Source organism: Misgurnus anguillicaudatus, chromosome 3, assembly GCF_027580225.2.
Source record: "Misgurnus anguillicaudatus chromosome 3, ASM2758022v2, whole genome shotgun sequence".
Classification (NCBI taxonomy): domain Eukaryota; kingdom Metazoa; phylum Chordata; class Actinopteri; order Cypriniformes; family Cobitidae; genus Misgurnus; species Misgurnus anguillicaudatus.
The window spans coordinates 17,142,326-17,169,156 of NC_073339.2; the positions used below are offsets into that span (position 1 = coordinate 17,142,326).

Sequence of the window (26,831 nt, forward strand, 5' to 3'; positions counted from 1 at the left end):
CATACTTAACGTATTAGATAGGAAATAAACAGCGACGCAGGTTTCTGTAAGTTTGTGTGATTACTTTGCTTATAGACGTCTGTAACAGACCTAAATCATCTCTGCTGCATAGTTGGATTTTTTCTAGTTACCGAATCTGTTACTGTAGTTAATGTAGTGATTGCTTTTATTTCTGGCATTATATTATATTATTATGTCTCTAATAACTGCCATGTATTGTGTGCAACATTTTTTGTCTTTCTCTTCATGTTTTGTCCTCCTTGTCCGTGCTCCTAACAATTTCGACCTTAAGACCTCTTTTAAGGGTTAAGATGCTTACTGAATTATTTTTTCTTTACTAGGATTTTTTTTTAAGAGTACACGCCCACATTTCTAACAATTTTCTTAGAATTGCGTCACTAGGAGCTACTTTTTGCATTAAGATTCTTTATGAATACGGGCCCAGATGTTTTACAAAGTCGTTCTATTTAACACATTTAACCATAACTCTACATGCTGTTTTGTGTTCCCTAAATTTAGGGGTTTTTAATGATTAAAATCAGTGGCAAACAAAAAGTTCTACTTCCAAATCCGCTTCCATTCTTTAAAGTATGGGTAAAAAAATAATATAGGCCTAATAATAATTTTTCCTAGGCAAGGCCTAGCTAAAGCCAGGACTAGGCCTTAGTAAAATTCAGATGTTTAAGCATCTTTAATAAACATGCCCTAGAAAAGGACGCTATGGTGTTTATTTTGAGACAAATCAGTGGCACTGGGTTATTTTAAGATCTGTCAGTGCAAGTTATTAGGGCCCGAGCACCGAGGAGCAGGCCAGAATGGCCTGCACCGAAAGGTGCGAAGCCCTATTGTTTTTGCTCGAATTTATTAGGGCCCGAGCACCGAGGAGCAGGCCAGAATGGCCTGCACCGAAAGGTGCGAAGCCCTATTGTTTTTGCTCGAATTTATTATTTTTTTTTTTATTTTTATTTTTTTTAACACTTTTGGGCATTTTGGGTGCCTTAACATACTCGAAAACTCTTGAAATTTGGCACAGACGTTAGAGTCGTCCGTCATTGCGAACAGACAAAGGCTGGAACACGGGCGTGGCACGGGGGCTCTGTAGCGCCCCCTGTAATGCAAAAACAAACAGTAGTGCGCAGATCGGGCAAACATGTACGCACATTTACGAAAGTTGGTACACATATAGATCTCATCGACCCGAACAACTTTCGCCCTCTAACATTTTAGCTCCGCCCAACAGGAAGTCCGCCATTTTGGATTGTTTAAAAAATGCATGCGGTGAACTTTTAAATACTCCTCCTAGAGGATGAATGCGATTGACACCAAAAGTGGTGAACATGATGTCGAGACATTGTACTTGCTAAATTGCGAAGGGATTTTTGATATCTCGAACGGTTCCGCCATGGCGAGGCGACGAATTCATGGCGAATTCAGAGAAACAGGAAGTGTCTAATATCTGAGGCAAAAAATATCTTATTGTGATGCCATGCGGGAAGTTTGTTCGTCTAAAGATTCCGATCGCATCGATGTGCCTATTGTGAGTCCCGGGTATAGCGCCACCACCAGGCGCCAGGAAGTGTGTCAGTCACAAAGGTGATTTTTTTTCATAGTTCCATGCGATGTTGTTTTAAATACTCCTTCTAGGATTTTCATGCGATTGTTACCAAAAGTGGTCAACATAATGGTGAGACATTGTAGATGATAAATTGCGAAGGGATTTTTGATATCTCAAACGCTGTTCCCATGGCAACGCGTCAAACTTTGCTTTCACTTTCCAGCATTTTTAAGGCTGACTGTTACATGCTGTGAACCTTTAAATACTCCTTGTATGGGATTCATGCGATTGACACGAGAAGTGGTCAACATGATGCTGAGACATTGTAGACGCTAAATTGTGAAGGGATTTTTGATATCTCAAATGCTGTTCCCATGGCAACGCGTCAAACATTACTTTAATTTCAGGCATGTTTAAGGCTCTTGGCGTGCTTAGTTGAACTTTATATTTGGCACACACATCAGAGTTGTCAGCTGTTAAGTGTTGACAAAAACGTCAGATAAAGGCGTGTCTATTTCGTGGCTCACTAGCGCCCTGTTTGTCTAAAATGTGGGGTTTCTTTTACCTACAGTACCTAAATGGATCAGCAGCAACATGAAATAGTCCACTGATATTTACCCACTTGATGCACATGCCCACCGTGCATCGTTTTCTCGAAGGCACCGTGTAGCGGTAAAATAACGTGCGAGGGCCCGCCATTGCTGCTTGCAGCTATATTTTATTATTTTTATTATTTTTTTATTATTATTTTTTTTAACACTTTTGGGCATTTTGGGTGCCTTAACATACTCGAAAACTCTTGAAATTTGGCACAGACGTCAGAGTCGTCCGTCATTGCGAACGGGCAAAGGCTGGAACACGCGCGTGGCAAAGGAGCTCTGTAGCGCCCCCTGTAATGCAAAATAAAACATTGGTGCACAGATCGGGGAAACATGTACGCACATGTACGAAAGTTGGTACGCATATAGATCTCATCGACCCAAACAACTTTCGCACTCAAACCTATTAGCTCCGCCCAACAGGAAGTCGGCCATTATGGATTGTTTCAAAAACGCATGCGGTGAACTTTTAAATACTCTTCCTAGGGGATTCATGCGAATGACACCAAACGTGGTGATCATGATGTCGAGACATTGTACTTGCTAAATTGCGAAGGGATTTTTGATATCTCGAACGGTCCTGCCATGGCGAGGCGACAAAGTTGTGGTGAAATCAGAGAAACAGGAAGTGGCTAATATCTAAGGCAAAAAATGTCTTATTGTGATGCCAAGCGAGGCATTTGTTCGTCTGAAGATTCCGATTGCATCAATGTGCCTATTGTGAGTCTCAGGTATAGCGCCAACACCAGGCGCCAGGAAGAGTGTTAGTCATGAACTTTTAAATACTTATTTTAGGGAATTCATACGATTGACACCAAACGTGGTGAACATGATGCTGAGACATTGGACTTGCTAAATTGCGAAGGGATTTTTGATATCTCAAACGGTGTTGCCATGGCGAGGCGACAAATTCATGGCGAATTCATAGAAACAGGAAGTGTCTAATATCTAAAGCAAAAAATGTCTTATTGGGATAAAAACGCAGTGTGTATGTTCGGCCAAGGATTCCGATCGCATCGATGAGCCTATTGTGAGTCTCGGGTATAGCGCCACCAACAGGCACCAGGAAGTGTGGCAGTCATAAAAGGTGGATTTTTTGACAGTTGCATGCGGTGTACTTTTAAATACTCCTCCTAGGATTTTCATGCGATTGACACCAAAAGTGGTCAACATGATGCTGAGACATTGTAGATGATAAATTGCGAAGGGATTTTTAATATCTTGAACGCTGTTCCCATGGCAACGTGTCAAACTTTACTCTCATTTAAAAGGCATATTTAAGCCTTACAGTTACATTTTTATTATTTTTTTATTAGGGCCCGAGCACCGAGGAGCAGGCCAGAATGGCCTGCACCGAAAGGTGCGAAGCCCTATTGTTTTTGCTCGGATTATTATTATTATTAGGGCCCGAGCACCGAGGAGCAGGCCAGAATGGCCTGCACCGAAAGGTGCGAAGCCCTATTGTTTTTGCTCGGATTATTATTTTTATTATTATTATTATTATTATTTTTTTTTTTTTTTTTTTAACACTTTTGGAATTTTTGGGTGCCTTAACATACTCGAAAACTCTTGAAATTTGGCACAGACGTCAAAGTCGTCCGTCATCGCAGAAATCCAAAGGCTGGAACACGGGCGTGGCACGGGGGCTCTGTAGCGCCCCCTGTAATGCAAAAAAAAACATTGATGCACAGATCGGGCAAAAATGTACGCACATTTACGAAAGTTGGTACACATATAGATCTCATCGACCCGAACAACTTTCGCCCTCTAACATTTTAGCTCCGCCCAACAGGAAGTCCGCCATTTTGGATTGTTTAAAAAATGCATGCGGTGAACTTTTGAATACTCGTCCTAGGGGATTCATGCAAATGACACCAAACGTGGTGATCATGATGTCAAGACAATGGTCTTGCTAAATTGCGACGGGATTTTTGATATCTCGAACGGTGTTGCCATGGCGAAGCGGCAAAGTCATGGGGAAATCAGAGAAACAGGAAGTGTCTAATATCTAAGGCAAAAAATGTCTTATAGTGATGACACGCGGGGTGTTTGTTCGTCTGAAGATTCCAATCGCATCGATGTGCCTATTGTAAGTCTCAGGTATAGCGCCACCACCAGGCGCCAGGAAGTGTTGCAGTCACAAAGGTTGATTTTTTTGACAGTTCCATGTGATGTTCTTTTAAATACTCCTCCTAGAATGTTTATGCGATTGACACCAAAAGTGGTCAACATGATGCCAAGACATAGTAGACGATAAATTGCGAAGGGATTTTTGATATTTCGAACGTTGTTCCCATGACAACGCGTCAAACTTTACTTTCATTTTAAAGGCATATTTAAGCCCTTCAGTTGCATGCAGTGAACTTTTCAATACTCCTTCTAGGATATTCATACGATTGACACCAAACGTGGTCAACATAATGCTGAGACATTGGAGATGATAAATTGCGAAGGGATTTTTGACATCTCGAACGCTGTTGCCATGGCAACGCATCAAAATTTACTATTATTTCAGGAATATTTAAGCCTCTTGGCATGCTTAGATTAACTTCAAATTTGGCACACACATCAGCGTTGTCAACTGTTAAGTGTTGACAAACAGGTCAGACATAGGTGTGCCTCTTAAGTCGCTCACTAGCGCCCCCCGTTTGTCCAAAATGTGGGGTTTCTTTTACCTACAGTCCCCAATTGGGTCAGTAACAACATAAATAGTCCACCGATATTTACCCACTTGATGCACTTGCCCACCGTGCATCGTTTTCTCGGAGGCACCGTGTAGCGGTAAAATAACGTGCGAGGGCCCGCCATCGCTGCTTGCAGCTATATTTAGGGCCCGAGCACCGAGGAGCAGGCCAGAATGGCCTGCACCGAAAGGTGCGAAGCCCTATTGTTTTTGCTCGAATTTATTATTATTTTTTTTTTTATTTTTTTCAACACTTGTGCTAATTTGGGAGCCTTAACATACTCGAAAAGTCTTGAAATTTGGCACACACGTCAGAGTCGCGTGCCACTAGGCTCATGCAAAGGCTGGAATACGGGCGTGGCAAGGGAGCTCTGTAGCGCCCCCTGTAATTCAAAAACAAACATTGGGGCACAGATCGGGCAAAAATGTACGCACGTGTACGAGAGTTGGTACACATATAGATCTCATCGACCCGAACAACTTTCGCCCTCTAACATTTAAGCTCCGCCCAACAGGAAGTCGGCTATTTCGGATTGTTTAAAAAATGCATGCGGTGAACTTTTGAATACTCCTTCTAGGGGATTCATGGGATTGACACCAAACGTGGTGATCATGATGTCGAGACATTGTACTTGCTAAATTGCGAAGGGATTTTTGATATCTCGAACGGTTCTGCCATGGCGAAGCGACAAAGTCATGGCGAAATCAGAGAAACAGGAAGTGTCTAATATCTAAGGCAAAAAATGTCTTATTGTGATGACACGCGGGGCGTTTGTTCGTCTGAAGATTCCGATCGCATTGATGTGCCTATTGTGAGTATCGGGTATAGCGCCACCACCAGGCGCCAGGAAGTGTGTCAGTCACAAAGGTGGATTTTTTCGACAGGTCCATCCGATGTTCTTTTAAATACTCCTTCTAGGATATTCATTCGATTGACACCAAAAGTGGTCAACATGATGCTGAGACATTGTAGATGATAAATTGCGAAGGGATTTTTGATATCTCGAATGCTGTTCCCATGGCAACGTGTCAAACTTTACTTTCATTTTAAAGGCATATTGAAGCCTTTCAGTTCCATGCAATGAACTTTTAAATACTCCTTCTAGGGAAATAATGCAATTCACACCAGAAGTTGTCAACATGATGCTGAGACATTGTAGACGCTAAATTGCGAAGGAATTTTTGACATCTCTAACGCTGTTCCCATGGCAACGTGTCAAACTTTACTTTTATGTCAGGCATATTTAAGGCTCTTGGTGTGCTTAGATTAACTTTAAATTTGGCACACACATCAAATTTGTCGGCTGTTAAGTGTTGACAAAAACGTCAGATAAAGGCGTGTCTATTTAGTGGCTCACTAGCGCCCCCGTTTGTCTAAAATGTGGGGTTTCTTTTACCTACAGTACCTAAATGGGTCAGTAGCAGCATGATATTTACCCACTTGATGCACTTGCCCACCGTGCATCGTTTTCTCGGAGGCACCGTGTAGCGGTAAACAAACGTGCGAGGGCCCGCCATCGCTGCTTGCAGCTATATTTAGGGCCCGAGCACCGAGGAGCAGGCCAGAATGGCCTGCACCGAAAGGTGCGAAGCCCTATTGTTTTTGCTCGGATTATTATTAGGGCCCGAGCACACCAGGGTGTGAGGACCCTATTGTTTTTGCTCCGTTTATTATTATTATTATTTTTCTTCTTCTTCTTCTTCTTCTTCTTCTTCTTCTTCTCCGAAATGGATTGCATTTTTGAGGGCCTAAACATAACCGAAAACTCATGAAAATTTGCACACGCGTCAGAAGTGGCGAAAATTTACATGTAGTATAGGCGTCAGAAGTGGGCGTGTAAAAATGGCTCGATAGCGCCACCTGCAAAATTTCAAGAGAACAGCCCCCCCACTACGAAAAACGTACAGATACGAAATTTGGTAGGATCATCTATCACTCCAAGACCTACAAAAAAGTCTCTTGGAGCGAACCTCTAAACCCCACAGGAAGTCGGCCATTTTGAATTTTCTCTGTCATTTTTAGACATTTCCAAGCGTCGTACTTTAACGAACTCCTCCTAGAGATTTACTCTGATCATCATCATATTTGGTCAGTATCATCTAAAGGCCTTTGCGATGCTAAATTGCGGAGCTTTTGACTTTTCGTTGGAGGGCGTGTCCTTGGCGGCCTGGGAAAATTTGATGTTTCGCCATGAAACAGGAAGCTGATGTAATTCAGGCATACGTTGTCCGATGTGCCCCTGACTTCACACGTTTGATAAGGGTCCAGGCCTGAACACATCAACATGGCATAATTCAGTAACACTCATAGCGCCACCTAGAGGCAGCAGGAAATACCATGTTTTATGCTGTGTCTTACTGCTCTTAGAGATTTAAACATATCAACATCATATTTCACCAGTGTAATCTCAAGACCTTGTGTGATGATAAAGAGCAACGGCCTTGACTTTTCATTAAAGGGCGTGTCCGTGGCAGCCTCGCAAAGTATCGCTAAATGAATCGCATTTTTGACAGGCTAAACAAGCTCAAAAAGTCATAAAACGTTGCACACACGTCAGAAGTGGCAAAAATTTACACGTGTCATAGGCGCCAGAAGTGGGCGTTCAGAAATGGCTCGATAGCGCCACCTGCAAAATTTCAAGAGAACAGCCCCGCCACTACGAAAATCCTACAGAAACGAAACTTGGTAGGGTCATATATCACCCCAAGACCTACAAAAAAGTCTCTTGGAGCGAAGCTCTAAACCCCACAGGAAGTCGTCCATTTTGAATTTTTGCTGTAATTTATGTGCAAATTTTGTCATTTCCAGGCTTCGTACTTTAACGAACTCCTCCTAGAGATTTTAATAGATCGTCATCATATTTGGTCAATCTCATCTAAAGGCCTTTGCGATGTTAAATTGCGGAGCTTTTGACTTTTCGTTGGAGGGTGTGTCCGTGGCGACCTGCCAAATATCAGCGTTTTCGCCATGAAACAGGACGTTTTTATAACTAAGGCATACAATGTCCAATCTGCCCCACGCTTCACATGTTTGATAAGGGTCTTGGCCTGAACACATTTCAATGCCAATATTCAGCTTCAGTCCTAGCGCCACCTAAAGGTAGCAGGAAATGCCTTGTTTTACACTGTGATTTACTGTTCTCAGAGATTTAATCAAATCATTATCATATCAGGTGAGACTGATCTTAAGCCCTTTGCGATGAAAAATTACGAAGATCTTGACTTTTCGTTGAAGGGCGTGTCCGTGACGGCCTGGCAAAGAGTGATGTTTCGCCATGAAACAGGAATCTGTTGCAATTCAGGCATACATTATCCGATCTGCCCTATACTTCACACTTTTGATAAGGGTCCCGGCCTGAACACATTAATATAACAACAATCAGTTACAGTCACAGCGCCACCTGCTGCACACAGGCGGTGTGGCACATCAGTTTCCCTTTGAATATCCACCTATATTTGCCCACTATAATTAAGATCCCCCTGGTTAACTGCTTTACTAATAGCATAGGGTAGCGGTGCACATGCGTGCGAGGGCCCTTCCATCGCTGCTTGCAGCTTTAATTTTTTTTATTATTATTTTTTTTAACACTTTTGGGCACTTTGGGTGCCTAAACATATTTGAAAACTCTTGAAATTTGGCACAGACATCAGAGTCGTCGGCCATCAGGTCGAGGCAAAGGCTGGAACACGGGCGTGGCAGGGGGGCTCTGTAGCGCCCCCTGTAATGCAAAAACAAACATTGGGGAACAGAACGGGCAAAAATGTACGCACATATACGAAAGTTGGTACCCATATAGATTTCATCGACCCGAACAACTTTCACCCTCTAACATTTTAGCTCCGCCCAACAGGAAGTCGGCTATTTTGGATTGTTTAAAAAATGCATATGGTGAACTTTTAAATACTCCTCCCAGGGGATTCATGGGATTGACACCAAACGTGGTGATCATGATGTCGAGACATTGGACTTGCTAAATTGCGAAGGGTTTTTTGATATCTCGAACGGTTCTGCCATGGCGAGGCGAAAAAGTTGTGGCGAAATCAGAGAAACAGGAAGTGTCTAATATCTAAGGCAAAAAATTTCTTATTGTGATGACACGCGGGGTGTTTGTTCGTCTGAAGATTCCGATCGCATCGATGTGCCTATTGTGACTCCCGGGTATAGCGCCACCAGCAGGCGCCAGGAAGTGTGTCAGTCACAAAGCTGGATTTTTTTTTAAGTTCCATGCAATGTTCTTTTAAATACTCCTTCTAGGATTTTCATGCGATTGACACCAAAAGTGGTCACCATGATGCCGAGACATTGTAGATGATAAATTGCGAAGGGATTTTTGATATCTCAAACGCTGTTCCCATGGCAACGCGTCAAACTTTACTTTCATTTTAAAGGCATATTTAAGCCTTTCAGTTCCATACAGTTAACTTTTAAATACTCCTTCTAGGATTTTCATGCGATTTACACGAGAAGTGGTCAACATGATGCAAAGACATTGTAGATGATAAATTGCGAAGGGATTTTTGATATCTCAAACGCTGTTCCCATGGCAACGCGTCAAACTTTACTTTCATTTTAAAGGCATATTTAAGCCTTTCAGTTGCATACAGTTAACTTTTAAATACTCCTTCTAGGATTTTCATGCGATTTACACGAGAAGTGGTCAACATGATGCCGAGACATTGTAGATGATAAATTGCGAAGGGATTTTTGATATCTCGAACGCTGTTCCCATGGCAATGCATCAAACTTTACTTTCATTTTTACACATATTTAAGGCTGACAGTTACATGCTGTGAACCTTTAAATACTCCTCGTATGGGATTCATGCGATTGACACCAGAAGTGGTCAACATGATGCTGAGACATTGTAGATGATAAATTGCGAAGGAATTTTTGACATCTCGAACGCTGTTCCCATGGCAATGCGTCAAACTTTACTTTAATTTCAGGCATGTTTAAGGCTCTTGGCGTGCTTAGTTGAACTTTAAATTTGGCACACACATCAGAGTTTTCGGCTGTTAAGTGTTGACAAAAAGGTCAGACATAGGCGTGTCTCTTAAGTGGCTCACTAGTGCCCCTGTTTGTCTAAAATGTGGGGTTTCTTTTACCTACAGTCCCCAAATGGCTCAGAAACAACATTAAATATCCCACTGATATTTTACCCACTTGATGCCCTTGCACGCCGTGCATCGTTTTCTCGGACGCACCGTGTAGCGGTAAAAAAAACGTGCGAGGGCCCGCCATTGCTGCTTGCAGCTATATTTAGGGCCCGAGCACCGAGGAGCAGGCCAGAATGGCCTGCACCGAAAGGTGCGAAGCCCTATTGTTTTTGCTCGAATTTATTATTTTTTTTTTTATTTTTATTTTTATTTTTTTTAACACTTTTGGGGATTTTGGGTGCCTTAACATACTCGAAAACTCTTGAAATTTGGCACAGACGTCAGAGTCGTCCGTCATTGCGGAAAACAAAAGGCTGGACAACGGGCGTGGCACAGGGGCTCTGTAGCGCCCCCTGTAATTCAGAAGAAACCATTGATGCACAGATCGGGCAAAAATGTACGCACATGTACGAGAATTGGTACGTTTATAGATCTCATCAACCCGAACAACTTTCGCCCTCTAACATTTAAGCTCCGCCCAACAGGAAGTCGGCTATTTTGCATCGTTTAAAAAATGCATGCGGTGAACTTTTAAATACTCCTCCTAGGGGATTCATGCGAATGACACCAAACGTGGTGATCATGATGTCGAGACATTGTACTTGCTAAATTGCGAAGGGATTTTTGATATCTCGAAAGGTCCTGCCATGGCGAGGCGACAAAGTTGTGGCGAAATCAGAGAAACAGGAAGTGTCTTATATCTAAGGCAAAAAAATTCTTATTGTTATGCCAAGCGGGGCGTTTGTTCGTCTGAAGATTCCGATCGCATCAATGTGTCTATTGTGAGTCTCTGGTATAGCGCCACCAACAGGCGCCAGGAAGTGTGTCAGTCAGGAACTTTTAAATACTTCTCCTAGGGAATTCATACAATTGACACCAAACGTGGTGAACATGATGCTGAGACATTGGACTTGCTAAATTGCGAAGGGATTTTTGATATCTCGAACGGTGTTGTAATGGCAAGGCGACAAATTTATGGCGAATTCAGAGAAACAGGAAGTGTCTAATATCTAAAGCAAAAAATGTCTTATTGGGATGACACGCAGTGTGTATGTTCGGCCAATGATTCCGATCGCATCAATGTGCCTATTGTGAGTCTCGGGTATAGCGCCACCAACAGGCACCAAGAAGTGTGGCAGTCACTAAAGGTGGATTTTTTGACAGTTCCATGCAATGTTCTTTTAAATACTCCTCCTAGGATTTTCATGCAATTGACACCAAAAGTAGTCAACATGATGCTGAGCCATTGTAGATGATAAATTGCGAAGGGATTTTTGATTTCTCGAATGCTGCTCCCATGGCAACACGTCAAACTTTACTTTCATTTTCAGGGATATTTAAGCACTTGGTATGCACTTTGGGTGCCTTAACATGCTCGAAAACACCGGGAATTTGGCACAGACCTCAAAGTCGTCGGCCATTAGGACTGGGCAAAAGCTGGAACACGGGTGTGGCAGTAGGGCTCTGTAGCGCCCCCTGTAATGCAAAAAAAATATTGGTGCACAAATCGGGCAAACATGTACGCACATGTACGAAAGTTGGTACGTATATAGATCTCATCGACCCGAACAACTTTCACAATCAAACCTATTAGCTCCGCCCCACAGGAAGTCGGCCATTTTGGATGGTTTCAAAAATGCATACGGTGAACTTTTGAATACTCCTTCTAGGGGATTCATGGGATTGACACCAAACGTGGTGATCATGATGTCGAGACATTGTACTTGCTAAATTGCGAAGGGATTTTTGATATCTCGAACGGTTCTGCCATGGCGAGGCGACAAATTCATGGCGAAATCAGAGAAACAGGAAGTGTCTAATATCTAAGGTAAAAAATGTCTTTTTATGATGACACACGGGGTGTTTGTTCGTCTGAAGATTCTGATCGCATCGATGTGCCTATTGTGAGTCTCGGGTATAGCGCCACCACCAGGCGCCAGGAAGTGTTGCAGTCACAAAGGTTGATTTTTTTGACAGTTCCATGTGAAGTTCTTTTAAATACTTCTCCTAGATTGTTTATGTGATTGACACCAAAAGTGGTCAACATGATGCTGAGACATTGTAGATGCTAAATTGCGAAGGAATTTTTGACATCTCGAACGCTATTGCCATGGCAACGCTTTAAACTTTACTTTAATTTCAGGCATGTTTAAGGCTCTTTGCATGCTTAGATTAACTTTAAATTTGGCACACACATGAGAGTTGTCGGCTGTTAAGTGTTGACAAAAAGGTCAGATAAAGGCGTGTCTATTTAGTGGCTCACTAGCGCCCCCGTTTGTCTAAAATGTGGGGTTTCTTTTACCTACAGTACCCAAATTGGTCAGTAGCAACATGAAATAGTCCACTGATATTTACCCACTTGATGCACGTGCCCACTTTGCGTCGTTTTCTCGGAGGCACTGTGTAGCGGTAAAAAAACGTGCGAGGGCCCGCCATTGCTGCTTGCAGCTATATTTATTATTTTTTTTTTAATTTTTATTTTTTTTTTTTTTAACACTTTTGGGGATTTTGGGTGCCTTAACATACTCGAAAACTCTTGAAATTTGGCACAGACGTCATAGTCGTCCGTCATTGCAGAAAACCAAAGGCTGGACAACGGGCGTGGCACAGGGGCTCTGTAGCGCCCCCTGTAATGCAAGAAGAAACCATTGATGCACAGATCGGGCAAAAATGTACGCACATGTACGAGAATTGGTACGCTTATAGATCTCATCAACCCGAACAACTTTCGCCCTCTAACATTTAAGCTCCGCCCAACAGGAAGTCGGCTATTTTGCATTGTTTAAAAAATGCATGCAGTGAACTTTTAAATACTCCTCCTAGGGGATTCATGCGAATGACACCAAACGTGGTGATCATGATGTCGAGACATTGTACTTGCTAAATTGCGAAGGGATTTTTGATATCTCGAACGGTTCTGCCATGGCGAGGCGACAAAGTTGTGGCGAAATCAGAGAAACAGGAAGTGTCTAATGTCTAAGGCAAAAAAATTCTTATTGTTATGCCAAGCGGGGCGTTTGTTCGTCTGAAGATTCCAATCGCATCGATGTGCCTATTGTGAGTCTCAGGTATAGCGCCACCACCAGGCGCCAGGAAGTGTGTCAGTCATGAACTTTTAAATACTTCTCCTAGGGAATTCATACAATTGACACCAAACGTGGTGAACATGATGCTGAGACATTGGACTTGCTAAATTGCGAAGGGATTTTTGATATCTCGAACGGTGTTGCCATGGCGAGGCGACAAATTGATGGCGAATTCAGAGAAACAGGAAGTGTCTAATATCTTAAGCAAAAAATGTCTTATTGGGATAAAAACGCAGTATGTATGTTCGGCCAAGGATTCCGATCGCATCGATGTGCCTATTGTGAGTCTCGGGTATAGCGCCACCAACAGGCACCAGGAAGTGTGGCAGTCACATAAGGTGGATTTTTTGACAGTTCCATGCAATGTTCTTTTAAATACTCCTCCTAGGATTTTCATGCGATTGACACCAAAAGTGGTCAACATGATGCTGAGGCATTGTAGATGATAAATTGCGAAGGGATTTTTGATATCTCGAATGCTGCTCCCATGGCAACACGTCAAACTTTACTTTCATTTTCAGGGATATTTAAGCACTTGGCATGCACTTTGGGTACCTTAACATGCTCGAAAACACCGGAAATTTGGCACAGACCTCAAAGTCGTCGGCCATTAGGACTGGGCAAACGCTGGAACACGGTTGTGTGGCAGTAGGGCTCTGTAGCGCCCCCTGTAATGCAAAAAAATATTGGTGCACAAATCGGGGAAACATGTACGCACATGTACGAAAGTTGGTACGTATATAGATCTCATCGACCCGAACAACTTTCACAATCAAACCTCTTAGCTCCGCCCCACAGGAAGTCAGCCATTTTGGATGGTTTCAAAAATGCATACTGTGAACTTTTGAATACTCCTTCTAGGGGATTCATGGGATTGACACCAAACGTGGTGATCATGATGTCGAGACATTGTTCTTGCTAAATTGCGAAGGGATTTTTGATATCTCGAACGGTTCTGCCATGGCGAGGCGACAAATTCATGGCGAAATCAGAGAGACAGGAAGTGTCTAATATCTAAGGTAAAAAATGTCTTTTTATGATGACACACGGGGTGTTTGTTCGTCGGAAGATTCTGATTGCATCGATGTGCCTATTGTGAGTCTCGGGTATAGCGCCACCACCAGGCGCCAGGAAGTGTTGCAGTCACAAAGGTTGATTTTTTTGACAGTTCCATGTGATGTTTTTTTAAATACTTCTCTTAGAATGTTTTTGTGATTGACACCAAAAGTGGTCAACATGATGCTGAGACATTGTAGATGCTAAATTGCGAAGGAATTTTTGACATCTCGAACGCTGTTGCCATGGCAATGCTTTAAACTTTACTTTAATTTCAGGCATGTTTAAGGCTCTTTGCGTGCTTAGATTAACTTTAAATTTGGCACACACATGAGAGTTGTCGGCTGTTACGTGTCGACAAAAAGGTCAGATAAAGGCGTGTCTATTTAGTGGCTCACTAGCGCCCCCGTTTGTCTAAAATGTGGGGTTTCTTTTACCTACAGTACCCAAATTGGTCAGTAGCAACATGAAATAGTCCACTGATATTTACCCACTTGATGCACGTGCCCACTTTGCGTCGTTTCTCGGAGGCACCGTGTAGCGGTAAAAAAACGTGCGAGGGCCCGCCATTGCTGCTTGCAGCTATATTTTTCAGTTGAGACCGCTTAAACATGTGTCTTAATCTAGGACTAGCCTTAAGCTTTCTCTGTGAAACCAAGGTATAGTGTATAAGCTATATAAGGCCCGCACTTCCTGAGAATGTCGTCACTGACTGACCTTTGAGCTCACATTAAAGGAAATCACTCATCTGGCACCCAACCTATACAAATACTTTACACATCCACTTACCTCAATACCACTGTTGTACATGTAGCAATGCATCATTTGACCCTGCAATCGACGATTCATCACTGCAATACGTCATTAAAATAAAGGTTTTGATGTTGATGCAGTGGAAATCACCATTTTGATCTATTCATATTCTTGAATGACTCAATATTTGTAAACTGAACAAAATGTTTCATTGAACCAAAAGGATCCTACCTTTTTACTAAACCCAGTGGCATGCCGAGGCAAAATCACACTAGGGGCGGCCCTAATGTGTCACTGCGGGCGGAGTCTGCAATATCAGGGTATTGTTGAAACATACCTGATGCATCTCATTATCACCGAGTGTGAGTTTGAGAAAGGCCGTACCAGTAAAACAGGAAGAGCTGGTGTGTGTATCATGCCACCAGAGTACCCTGCTCTGTTGGAGACTTCAGTTTTTGATTGTGTTGAAGATAGTCACTCATACATGTCTCTCTGTGTTCTCTTGCAGTCTGCGGCTGTCTCCGATGGTGGTGAGTAATCAATCAAAGTTTCAATATTACAACCTCAAATCGCATTTGTGTGTGTGCCATCAAAAACTTCATTCATCTCGTCTTTTCTGTTTCTGGCTTGAATCTGAGTTTGTGGTTTTATCTGTTTCACTTCATCTGAATGCAGTCTGTTGATTCTGGTGTTTAATTCTCTCAGAGATGATCTTCAATTTTAGTTTTATGAAATGTTTTGTGGGTTTGCTCAGTTGCCTTCGGTGCTCGCGTGTTTTTATTGTTTTTCAATGCTAATTTAGTTTATATCTGTGGATCTGAATCAGATACAGTTCTGCCCAAATGAAGGAAAAACAAACACTTTTTGGCTCTCTTTTAGTTTGCCCTGATAGGATTGGCTTCCTTGTGTTATCCATTTCTCTAAATGACTCCTCTGTATCAAATAAGATGTTTGCAGCATCTTGTTGCAAAAATGTGCATCATTTATAGCACACAGTCTTATTGTGATTAATTTTTTATAAGCAAGACAGCTTTTATAAAGATAAACAATGTGCGATTTCATTTTTGATCAGTTTATTCTCTCTTTAAATTCAAAGTTCTTTATCAGGATGTATGGTTCCATAAAGAACCTTTAACATCCACAGAACCTTTCTGTTGTACAAATGGTTCTTTATAGTGGAAAAGGCAATACAGACTAAAAAAGGGAGAAAAGCCTTTGACCAAAAGGTTCTTAGTGGAACCCGAAATGGTTCTTCTGTGGAATAGCTGCGAATAATGCTGTTTGTGATATGTTTAGCATGAGCAGCTTTTCTTTAAAAGCACCACATATATACTTTATCATTGCATATAAAGAAATTCTGCATTTTTTATTATGTGTCTGTTTAACATTCAGTCAAACTTCCTCTCTTTTTGTACACAAAACAAGGAACATCACCTTTGTTTGTAATTCTTGTTACATTACAGAGTTGCTTTTTTGGGCCAAATCTCTGTATTTTAGTTCCAAGAATCCCCAGCAGTGACCAAGCCCTAACTTACTGCCCTTTCCTCTCCCCCCTTAATACCCCAATTAGCATGTGCGAATGTGACAGGGTTTCTGCGAATGTTTGCTTAACGCTGCTAGCCAGAGCCATGGATCTATCAGCCCATGCATAACAAAAGGCACAGAGAGCCAAATGTGCGCATGCAAAACTGTGAGGAACTAACCCGAGCTGTTACTTCTACAGTCACGTGATCTCTTTTTCAATGTGCTTTGGTCGTGTGTGGGCACGGGGAATAGTGCTTGTTTGTGTTCTTATCAAGATGCTTAACGTAAGGACTGTGAGAGAGGATCTAACCTGAGATCAGTATGTAGTTAGCCAAGACAGTCTGGCTGGATCAGATGCATTAGAAACGGCTCCAGGATAAATTATCAACATGGCAGGGTGTCTTCAATCTGTCGTTGAAAGCAGATTGAGACAATAGAGGGAGCCACTTGTATTGCCGGTATATCCTGCATTACTAAGCGTCATCTATTTTGATATCATAGTTCAACCTTTTATTTTCTTTGTGTGAATTTTACATTCTGCACCTTATTCTTGTGCTAAATAGTTTGCAGTATATTTGTGTTATACGCTGGCAACTCACTCTCGGGAATGCCTCCGAAACGTAAAGTATTGTTTATACTCGCGCTTCGGTCTGCAACGTGAGCCTCCGCTGATGGTGCGCGCGTCTCAAGAAACGGACGAGGCATTTACTGTATAGTTGACGTGTTCGCTCTTGCACTATTCTTTAAACCGCCAGGGGGCGACGTGAGCAATCGAGTGCAAAAACAAACACAAAAAAAGAAGATAGAAAAGTCGTCCGCTGGAACAACCCTGGTGCTTCTAACATCAGAGCTTGATATATGAATATGAGAACATGAATAAAACAAAAATCTCTTAAATATGTATTTATTAAACATTATAATTTCATTAACGTAACCTTGTGCTGGGCAAAGATTAATCGCGATTAATCGCATACAAAAAAGGTAAATTTTTGGATAATATATGTGTGTGTGTAATTATTATATTTAAACACACACACATACATGTATACATTTTAGAATTGTTTATATATATATATATATATATATATATATATATATATATATATATATATATATATATATATATATATATATACATATATATTTATTTATTTATTTAAAAATGTATATATAATATAGAATGTATACAAATATAAATAAATACACATGTGTTTCTTAAATACATGAATGTGTGTGTGTGTGTGTGTGTGCGTGCGTGCGTGCGTGTGTGCGTGCGTGCGTGCGTGTGTGTATTTATATATACATAATACACTTGTATATTATGTTACAAATCACTTTTATTTTGTATGCGATTAATCGCGATTAATCTTTGCCCAGCGCTAGTTTTACTAAACAAACAATACAGACATCTTAAGGTTTGTATTTTATTCCTCGTCCAGTGGTTCATTCAATACAAATATAAGCCAAACATTCTGAGTCATATGTAAAAATCTAGCTTTTTAAACTGCAATGTTTCCATACTTTACTTTAAGAGTGTCAGATAAATAGTATATGCATTGTTTTGCATGGATTAATCAAAGAGATACGTCCCAGGCTTGCCTGCTCTGACAGAATCGGCTTGAGTTTGGTCATTTTCGGATGCCAAGCCGCAAGTGCGGTTACAAAAATTGCCGTGCACACCTCCACGTGAAATGGGGTCTGCGCACGAGTGCCCACTCTGCGTTAACGTCATTTTTGCTGCGTGCAACATTGCGCCCGTGCGGACCCATCGAGTATAAACAATACTTTAGGCTGCTGACTAGTTGCCTAGCTGACTCATGAGGCAATGACTTTGAAGGCATGAAGGCCGCACAGAGAAAAACATTCGGACAGCCTTCATAGAAAGCGTAATGGAATTCTGTTGGAAATATAAACAGAGAGCACCTTCGAGATAACTAATCCCATATTTAAAAACTGAAAAAAAACATTTCTCGCTAGAAATTCAATCAAAAGGTGTAAAAGTCAACAAATATAACTTTATTTACACTAAATTTGTGATCAAGCCACTTTATTGGCCACCATTTTATTTTTTCGAACTCGACCAGACTTGAACAATCCCATTCCCCACGCACACACAAACATGGAATTGTTGGACAAGAAGATAAAGGTATCTCAGGAGTCAGGAAGTAAAGCAAACATTGGATTCGGACGTGCCTTAATGCCTTCTGCCTTGGAATGCTGCCTCCGAAGGTTTTAGGCACAGCCCTAGTTATTATAGTTTTAAATATGGATATTTTTATTACAAAATCGCATCGATTACCCTAAGAAGGCCTTTATTAACCCACTGGAGTTGTGTGGAAGGATGCACTTTTTTAGGATTCAAAATCAGTAGCACCACTTAATACCATTATAAAGCTTGGAAGAGCCCGGACATTTTCTAATATAACCCCGCTGTGTTCATCTGAAAGATGACGTCATATACGTTTCAGATAGCCTGACGTTGTCATACTCAATTCTAGTCAGAATTTGAGTGTGATACCGCTCCATTGGGCTATGATTATGAGGCGTGTCTCAACCGAAAAATGCCTCTGCACTCAATTGGATAGACCTATGACCAATCAGAGCAACGGAGTGTGTGACGTATGTTGAAATGACGTCTTTTGCAGCCTGACCAAACTAGTTATTTCGCTACAATGACACTAACATCTATGTTATGTAACATCCTACTACAGTATGTTTACAACATTTCATTTATATCACAACATTAAGTATTTACTTATTCATACAGTCAGACTATCTCTTACCATTTGTACATTAGGTGAACTTCATCCACGACGATACCCACTACGTTTGCTTGAAAAATATCGGAGCCTAGCATGTCCCTTCACTTATTCAGCAGCCACGATTCCGGGGTTCCGAAAAGAAGCTGGCAACGACCGCTAATTATATCCATCTCTTCATGCACACGAGTTGCATCGCCGTGATAACCATTTCAGTTGCTTCTGCCGTAAGTGCGACCAACTTTTGCCGAATCCCGTAAGAAGGACGGCAAAAACATCTTTCCGATCAACAAATGCATTGATCGCGTTTCTCTGTTCATCTTTTAAAATCAATGCTCTGTCGATATCTTTTAGAACAGACTCAATATCAGAATCCACACATTTGAATTCTACAGTGGCAGGGGTTTCGTTGTAAACAGATTCAACACACACGCTCTTTGGTGACGGGGGTGGTTACGTTACTGTTTCAGTTACCATTACGGTTATCATCTGTCCATCATCGTATAAAGCCCGCCCTAACAATTTGATTGGTCGACCAGCTATGGGACCCGCATAGTAGCTCCTCAACGGAGAAACCCCAGACCTATCTTCCCGTCCTCAAAATGTGGTGGGCGGGGCTAAGATCGGCTGGCACCCAGGCTACATTTCAGATGGCCTAAGGGTGAGAAAATCATGGTTATTTTTATTTTTTTTGCTGAACTATCTCTTTAAATTGAATTGGTTGAGCAATTTTCCAAGATTGGTGATATTTGATATAACAGGACTAGATTTATGCATTTAGTACAATATATGTAGATTTCTTTACTTTGTTATCACTTTACTTGCAGCATCCCAGGCATTTTTTATCCTGCTTTGGCCTAATTTGGACGTTATTTAATATTAATGCCTTATTTGTGGGACTGTTAAGCAATATAGCACTCACAGTTGTGCTACTGTCAGAGTGCCTTCAATTCGGCTGAAGTCTTGATGATGCTCAAGGAAACGTAGTTGCAATTGTGATATTTCTTGATTTGTCTATCAAAGTATCCCATCTGTTTGTGTGTTTGTCCTCAGTTTGAGCTCTATCGTGCTATAGCATTAATATTGCAGGTTCCTGTTGCCTCTACCTTCTAAGTTTCCCTCCCCTCTCCTTTGTCAATTATTTATCACCTGTCTGTTCAGAGCTTTGTGCGCAGGCCACTGTATCTGTTTACCTGTATACATGCATGCGGTTTCGCCGCTGCGCCCGTGTTGTTTAGTTAGTTCCCCGTTTTTGGACGCATGTACAGTATGTATGGAGTTTCTTTGGCGTGTGTGAAGATTATAGTGAGTTTGATGGCTCTTTGCCATCTGCTCAATGGCTGTGTGTAATGGTGTGGTGATGGATGTCAAAGCCTGGCGTCCAGTTGGCATGAAATACCTGGTGAAGTGGCATCACACAGGGTCGTATCAGCTCTACCCAGGTAAGAGGCTGTGGGGACGGTGATCCACCTTCTGCTGTGTCTCCGTGTGTTTAAGGCTTTTACAGAGAAGGTCAATCCACAGACAGCTGAATTCTGGTTTTCTCCAGGGTGCTTTTAATAGATTATATAGCTGGGCTACAGTTGACAAGCTTTGTGCAGATGAAGAATCCATTGTTGAAGTCTTGCTATTCGCATGCTTGGGCTTTGCAATGAAGCTATGTTTTGAAGGGTTTTTTTTGGGCTGAGTCGCAAGTATTTTTCTCAATTTCATTTTCTAGTGAAATCCCTTAGATTTTTAAACAAGAAGCGAAATTACATCATTAACTTAATATTAATATTACACAACTTTATAATAAATATTACAGAATTTTGTTTATTATCTATCTATCTATCTATCTATCTATCTATCTATCTATCTATCTATCTATCTATCTATCTATCTATCTATCTATCTATCTATCTATCTATCTATCTATCTATCTATCCCTATATCTGTCTGTCTGTCTGTCTGTCTGTATGTATGTTCGTCTGTCTGTCTGTCTGTCTGTCTGTTCTGTCTGTCTATCAATCCATCTATCCCTATATCTCTCTGTCTGTCTGTCTTTCTGTATATCTATCTATCTGTTCTGTCTGTCTAAATATCCATCTATCCCTATATCTATCTGTCTGTCTGTCTATCTATCTGTTCTGTCTGTCTATCAATCCATCTATCCCTATGTCTGTATGTCTGTCTGTCTATCCGTCTGTCTGTCTGTATGTCTGTCTGTATATCTATCTATCTGTTCTGTCTGTCTATTAATCCATCTATCCCTATATCTATTTGTCTGTCTGTCTATCTATCTGTTCTGTCTGTCTATCAATCCATCTATCCCTATGTCTGTCTGTCTGTCTGTCTGTCTGTCTATCCATCTGTCTGTCTGTTTTGTCTGTCTATCAATCCATCTATCCATATATCTCTCTGTCTGTCTGTCTTTCTGTATATTTATCTATCTGTTCTGTCTGTCTTTCAATCCATCTATCCCTATATCTATCTGTCTGTCTGTCTTTCTATCTGTTCTGTCTGTCTATCAATCCATCTATCCCTATGTCTGTCTGTCTGTCTGTCTATCCGTCTGTCTGTCTGTATATCTATATATCTATCTATCTATCTGTTCTGTCTGTCTATCAATCCATCTATCCCTATGTCTGTCTGTCTGTATATCTGTCTGTCTGTCTGTCACTATATTCATCTATCTGTCTGTCTGTCTGTCTGTCTGTCTGTCTCTATATTCATCTGTCTGTCTGTCTGTCTGTCCGTCTATCCGTCTGTCTGTCTTTCTCTCTCTATCTATATCCATCTGTCTGTCTAGCTGTCTCTATATCCATCTGTCTGTATGTCTGTCTGTCTGTTTGTCTTTATATCCATCTATCCCTTTATCCATCTATCTCTATATCCATCTATCTATCTGTCTGTCTATCTTTCTGTCTGTTTGTCTGTCTGTTTCCATCTATCCCTATATCCATCTATCCGTCTGTCTGTCTCTATATCCATTTATCTGTCTGTCTGTCTGTTTGTCTGTCTCTATATCCATCTATCTCTATATCCATCTATCTATCTATCTGTGTCTGTCTGTCTGTCGCTATATCCATCCATCTGTCTGTCTGTCTGTCTGTCTGTCTGTCTGTCTGTCTGTATGTCTGTCTGTCTGTCTCTATATTCATCTATCCTTATATCCTTCTATCTATCTGTCTGTCTGCCTGTCTTTCTGTCTGTCTCTATATCCATCCATCTATCTGTCTTTCTGTCTCTCTATCCATCTATCTATCTGTCTGCCTGTCTGTCTATCTGTCTCTTTATCCATCTATCTGTCTGTCTGTCTCTATATCCATCTATCCCTATATCCATCTATCTGTCTGTCTATCTATCTGTCTGTCTGTCTGTCTGTCTATTGCTCTCTATTTCCATCTATCCCTATATCCATCTATCTCTATATCCATCTATCTATCTGTCTATCTGTCGGTCTTTCTTTCTCTATATCCATCTATCTGTCTGTCTGCCTGTCTGTCTATCTGTCTCTATATCCATCTATCTGTCTGTCTATCTTTCTGTCTATCTGTCTGTCTGTCTATCTGTCCATTGCTCTCTATTTCCATCTATTCCTATATCCATCTATCTCTATATCCATCTATCTATCTGTGTCTGTCTGTTTGTCTGTCTCTATATCCATCTACCTGTCTGTCTGTCTCTATATCCATCTATCCCTATATCCATCTATCTATCTGTCTGTCTGTCTCTATATCCATCCATCTATCTGTCTGTCTGCCTGTCTGTCTATCTGTCTCTATATCCATCTATCTGTCTGTCTATCTTTCTGTCTATCTGTCTGTCTGTCTATCTGTCCATTGCTCTCTATTTCCATCTATTCCTATATCCATCTATCTCTATATCCCTCTATCTATCTGTGTCTGTCTGTTTGTCTGTCTCTATATCCATCTATCTCTATATCCATCTATCTATCTATCTGTGTCTGTCTGTCTGTCGCTATATCCATCCATCTGTCTGTCTGTCTGTCTGTCTGTCTGTCTGTCTGTCTGTCTGTCTGTCTGTCTCTATATTCATCTATCCTTATATCCTTCTATCTATCTGTCTGTCTGCCTGTCTTTCTGTCTGTCTCTATATCCATCCATCTATCTGTCTTTCTGTCTCTCTATCCATCTATCTATCTGTCTGCCTGTCTGTCTATCTGTCTCTTTATCCATCTATCTGTCTGTCTGTCTCTATATCCATCTATCCCTATATCCATCTATCTGTCTGTCTATCTATCTGTCTGTCTGTCTGTCTGTCTATTGCTCTCTATTTCCATCTATCCCTATATCCATCTATCTCTATATCCATCTATCTATCTGTCTATCTGTCGGTCTTTCTTTCTCTATATCCATCTATCTGTCTGTCTGCCTGTCTGTCTATCTGTCTCTATATCCATCTATCTGTCTGTCTATCTTTCTGTCTATCTGTCTGTCTGTCTATCTGTCCATTGCTCTCTATTTCCATCTATTCCTATATCCATCTATCTCTATATCCATCTATCTATCTATCTGTGTCTGTCTGTCTATCTGTCTCTATATCCATCTATCTGTCTGTCTATCTTTCTGTCTATCTGTCTGTCTGTCTATCTGTCCATTGCTCTCTATTTCCATCTATTCCTATATCCATCTATCTCTATATCCATCTATCTATCTGTGTCTGTCTGTTTGTCTGTCTCTATATCCATCTACCTGTCTGTCTGTCTCTATATCCATCTATCCCTATATCCATCTATCTATCTGTCTGTCTGTCTCTATATCCATCCATCTATCTGTCTGTCTGCCTGTCTGTCTATCTGTCTCTATATCCATCTATCTGTCTGTCTATCTTTCTGTCTATCTGTCTGTCTGTCTATCTGTCCATTGCTCTCTATTTCCATCTATTCCTATATCTATCTATCTCTATATCCCTCTATCTATCTGTGTCTGTCTGTTTGTCTGTCTCTATATCCATCTATCTCTATATCCATCTATCTATCTATCTGTGTCTGTCTGTCTGTCTGTCGGTCGCTATATCCATCCATCTGTCTGTCTGTCTGTCTGTCTGTCTGTCTGTCTGTCTGTCTGTCTGTCTCTATATTCATCTATCCATATATCCTTCTATCTATCTGTCTGTCTGAATGTCTTTCTGTCTGTCTCTATATCCATCCATCTATCTGTCTTTCTGTCTCTCTATCCATCTATCTATCTGTCTGCCTGTCTGTCTATCTGTCTCTTTATCCATCTATCTGTCTGTCTGTCTCTATATCCATCTATCCCTATATCCATCTATCTGTCTGTCTATCTATCTATCTATCTATCTATCTATCTATCTATCTATCTATCTATCTGTCTGTCTGTCTGTCTGTCTATTGCTCTCTATTTCCATCTATCCCTATATCCATCTATCTCTATATCCATCTATCTATCTGTCTATCTGTCGGTCTTTCTTTCTCTATATCCATCTATCTGTCTGTCTGCCTGTCTGTCTATCTGTCTCTATATCCATCTATCTGTCTGTCTATCTTTCTGTCTATCTGTCTGTCTGTCTATCTGTCCATTGCTCTCTATTACCATCTATTCCTATATCCATCTATCTCTATATCCCTCTATCTATCTGTGTCTGTCTGTTTGTCTGTCTCTATATCCATCTACCGGTCTGTCTGTCTCTATATCCATCTATCCCTATATCCATCTATCTATCTGTCTGTCTGTCTCTATATCCATCTATCTATCTATCTATCTATCTATCTATCTATCTATCTATCTATCTATCTATCTATCTATCTATCTATCTATCTATCTATCTATCTATCTGTCTGTCTATCTGTCTCTATATCTATCTATCTTACCTATCCATTTTAAAGGTGCAGTGTGTAAATTATAGCAGCATCTAGTGGTGAGGTTGCAAATTGCAACCAATGGCTCAGTCCACTGCTCACCCCTTGCTTTTGAAATGCATAGAGAAGTTACGATAGCCAACACCGGAAAAACATGTCATCGTTGGAGACAACTTAATAAAGAAGTTTGTCCATTAAGGGCTTCTGTAGAAACAAAATGGTGACCTCCACGTAAGGGGACCCTCTGTGTATGTAGATAAAAAAGTCTGATTAATAGGTCTGATTAATAAAAAACATAACGGTTCATTATAAATACAAATGCTCTTTATACACCCCTGATAATATAGTTTTGTATATTATTTTGCATTTCTGTCAAGAGATCCTTCTAAAAATTACACACTGCACCTTTAAGGCAACTGGTTAGCATACTTTTTTAAGTTGAACCACCATTTTTTTACACTGTACCTACCCATCTAATAATGTTGTCATCTGATTGTTTGTGCCGTAGAGCTGAACAGTGTGGACCTGAAGGGCTGTGGTAGTGATAATAGTCTGAACAGCAATGCCAGTCTACCCAGCATACAGTGCCATAGACGCCACAGCGAACGCCGGGTTGCATCGTGGGCCGTCTGTTTCGAGCGCCTGCTGCAGGACCCTGTCGGTGTGCGATATTTCTCGGTATGTTGGATTAGACCACATCATTCATTTACTCATTTACTCAACTCCGAGTCCACTTAATGTTACAGAACTCATCATCAATATAAGCTTAGATGTCAAGTCAAGCTCCCTATACTTTTAACTGAAAATTTAAAAAACATATTTTAAATAGCATATGAAGTAGTTGTGACAACAGTCTGAGCAAGGGAGTGTTTACAGAATTCCAGGTTTCCGAAAAACAGCAGGAAGTGTTTGGGAGAATTGCTCTAGAGCAAAGTTGTTTTATTTAATTAGTATTGAGTAATGCAATTTAATGTAGTACCTTAAATGTATTACTGGTGTGTAACAAGTGTTAAAGACCAGGGATTTTACTGCATATTGTAGACTAAATAAATTTTGTTTTTTCCACCTTGCAGGAGTTTCTAAAAAAGGAGTTCAGCGAGGAGAACATTTTGTTTTGGCAAGCGTGCGAATATTTCAGCCATGTGCCTGAAACCGACAAAAAACAGCTATGCAGTTCAAATGCCGAATCATCATTTGATTTGATTATAAAGAGAAACTTTATTGTTTTGCATAATGTGATCACAAATACATTTTGCATATCTTTTTTGAGAGCTGTTCTTTCTGTTCTTGTTCACAGCAGTCAGCGTAGAGTACCGAACACACAATTTATGTAGACAATATAAAATGAATTTTATTCACCATCTGTCATAAATTTTCTCCCCCAGCTATCCCAGAGGGCCAGGGATATCTACAACAGCTTTCTGTCGAGTAAGGCCACCACACCCGTCAACATCGATAGTCAGGCTCAACTGGCTGATGACATCCTCAACGCTCCAAGGCCAGACATGTTTAAAGAGCAACAGCTACAGGTGAGGGAGAACATTGCATAAATTAGGATGAGAAGCTGTCGAGTAAAACCCTAGGGGCGAAAAACTCTAAATAAACTCTAAAAAAAAGTATTAACAAAGCTTGCAAAATTTCCAATGCACCAAATTACAAAAGAACGTGTAGGCGTCAGGCCCATCCTAAAGTTTTTGGAAAATCCACATGCCTTGCCCTATCTTGTTTTATTACATTCTCAGACCTATTCATGTTAAATAATTCTACTCATGATGTCTCCCTTATTGTCTTATTTTATGACTAAATAAACTTAAAAATTGGAGATCCCAAATGGC

At 40.9% G+C, this 26,831-nt stretch overlaps 1 protein-coding gene across 3 annotated transcripts in view; it reads left to right on the top strand.

The window, feature by feature from the left end:
* Window positions 1-26,831, top strand: part of rgs12b (regulator of G protein signaling 12b) — a 94,738-nt gene that overhangs the window by 58,527 nt on the left and 9,380 nt on the right. For all 3 annotated transcript variants that reach the window (XM_073862453.1, XM_073862455.1, XM_073862454.1), the window contains exons 5-8: window positions 15,398-15,419; window positions 25,505-25,674; window positions 26,070-26,159; window positions 26,379-26,525. In XM_073862453.1, coding sequence (XP_073718554.1) covers window positions 15,398-15,419; window positions 25,505-25,674; window positions 26,070-26,159; window positions 26,379-26,525 — 429 coding nt within the window. The remainder of the gene's footprint in view (window positions 1-15,397; window positions 15,420-25,504; window positions 25,675-26,069; window positions 26,160-26,378; window positions 26,526-26,831) is intronic.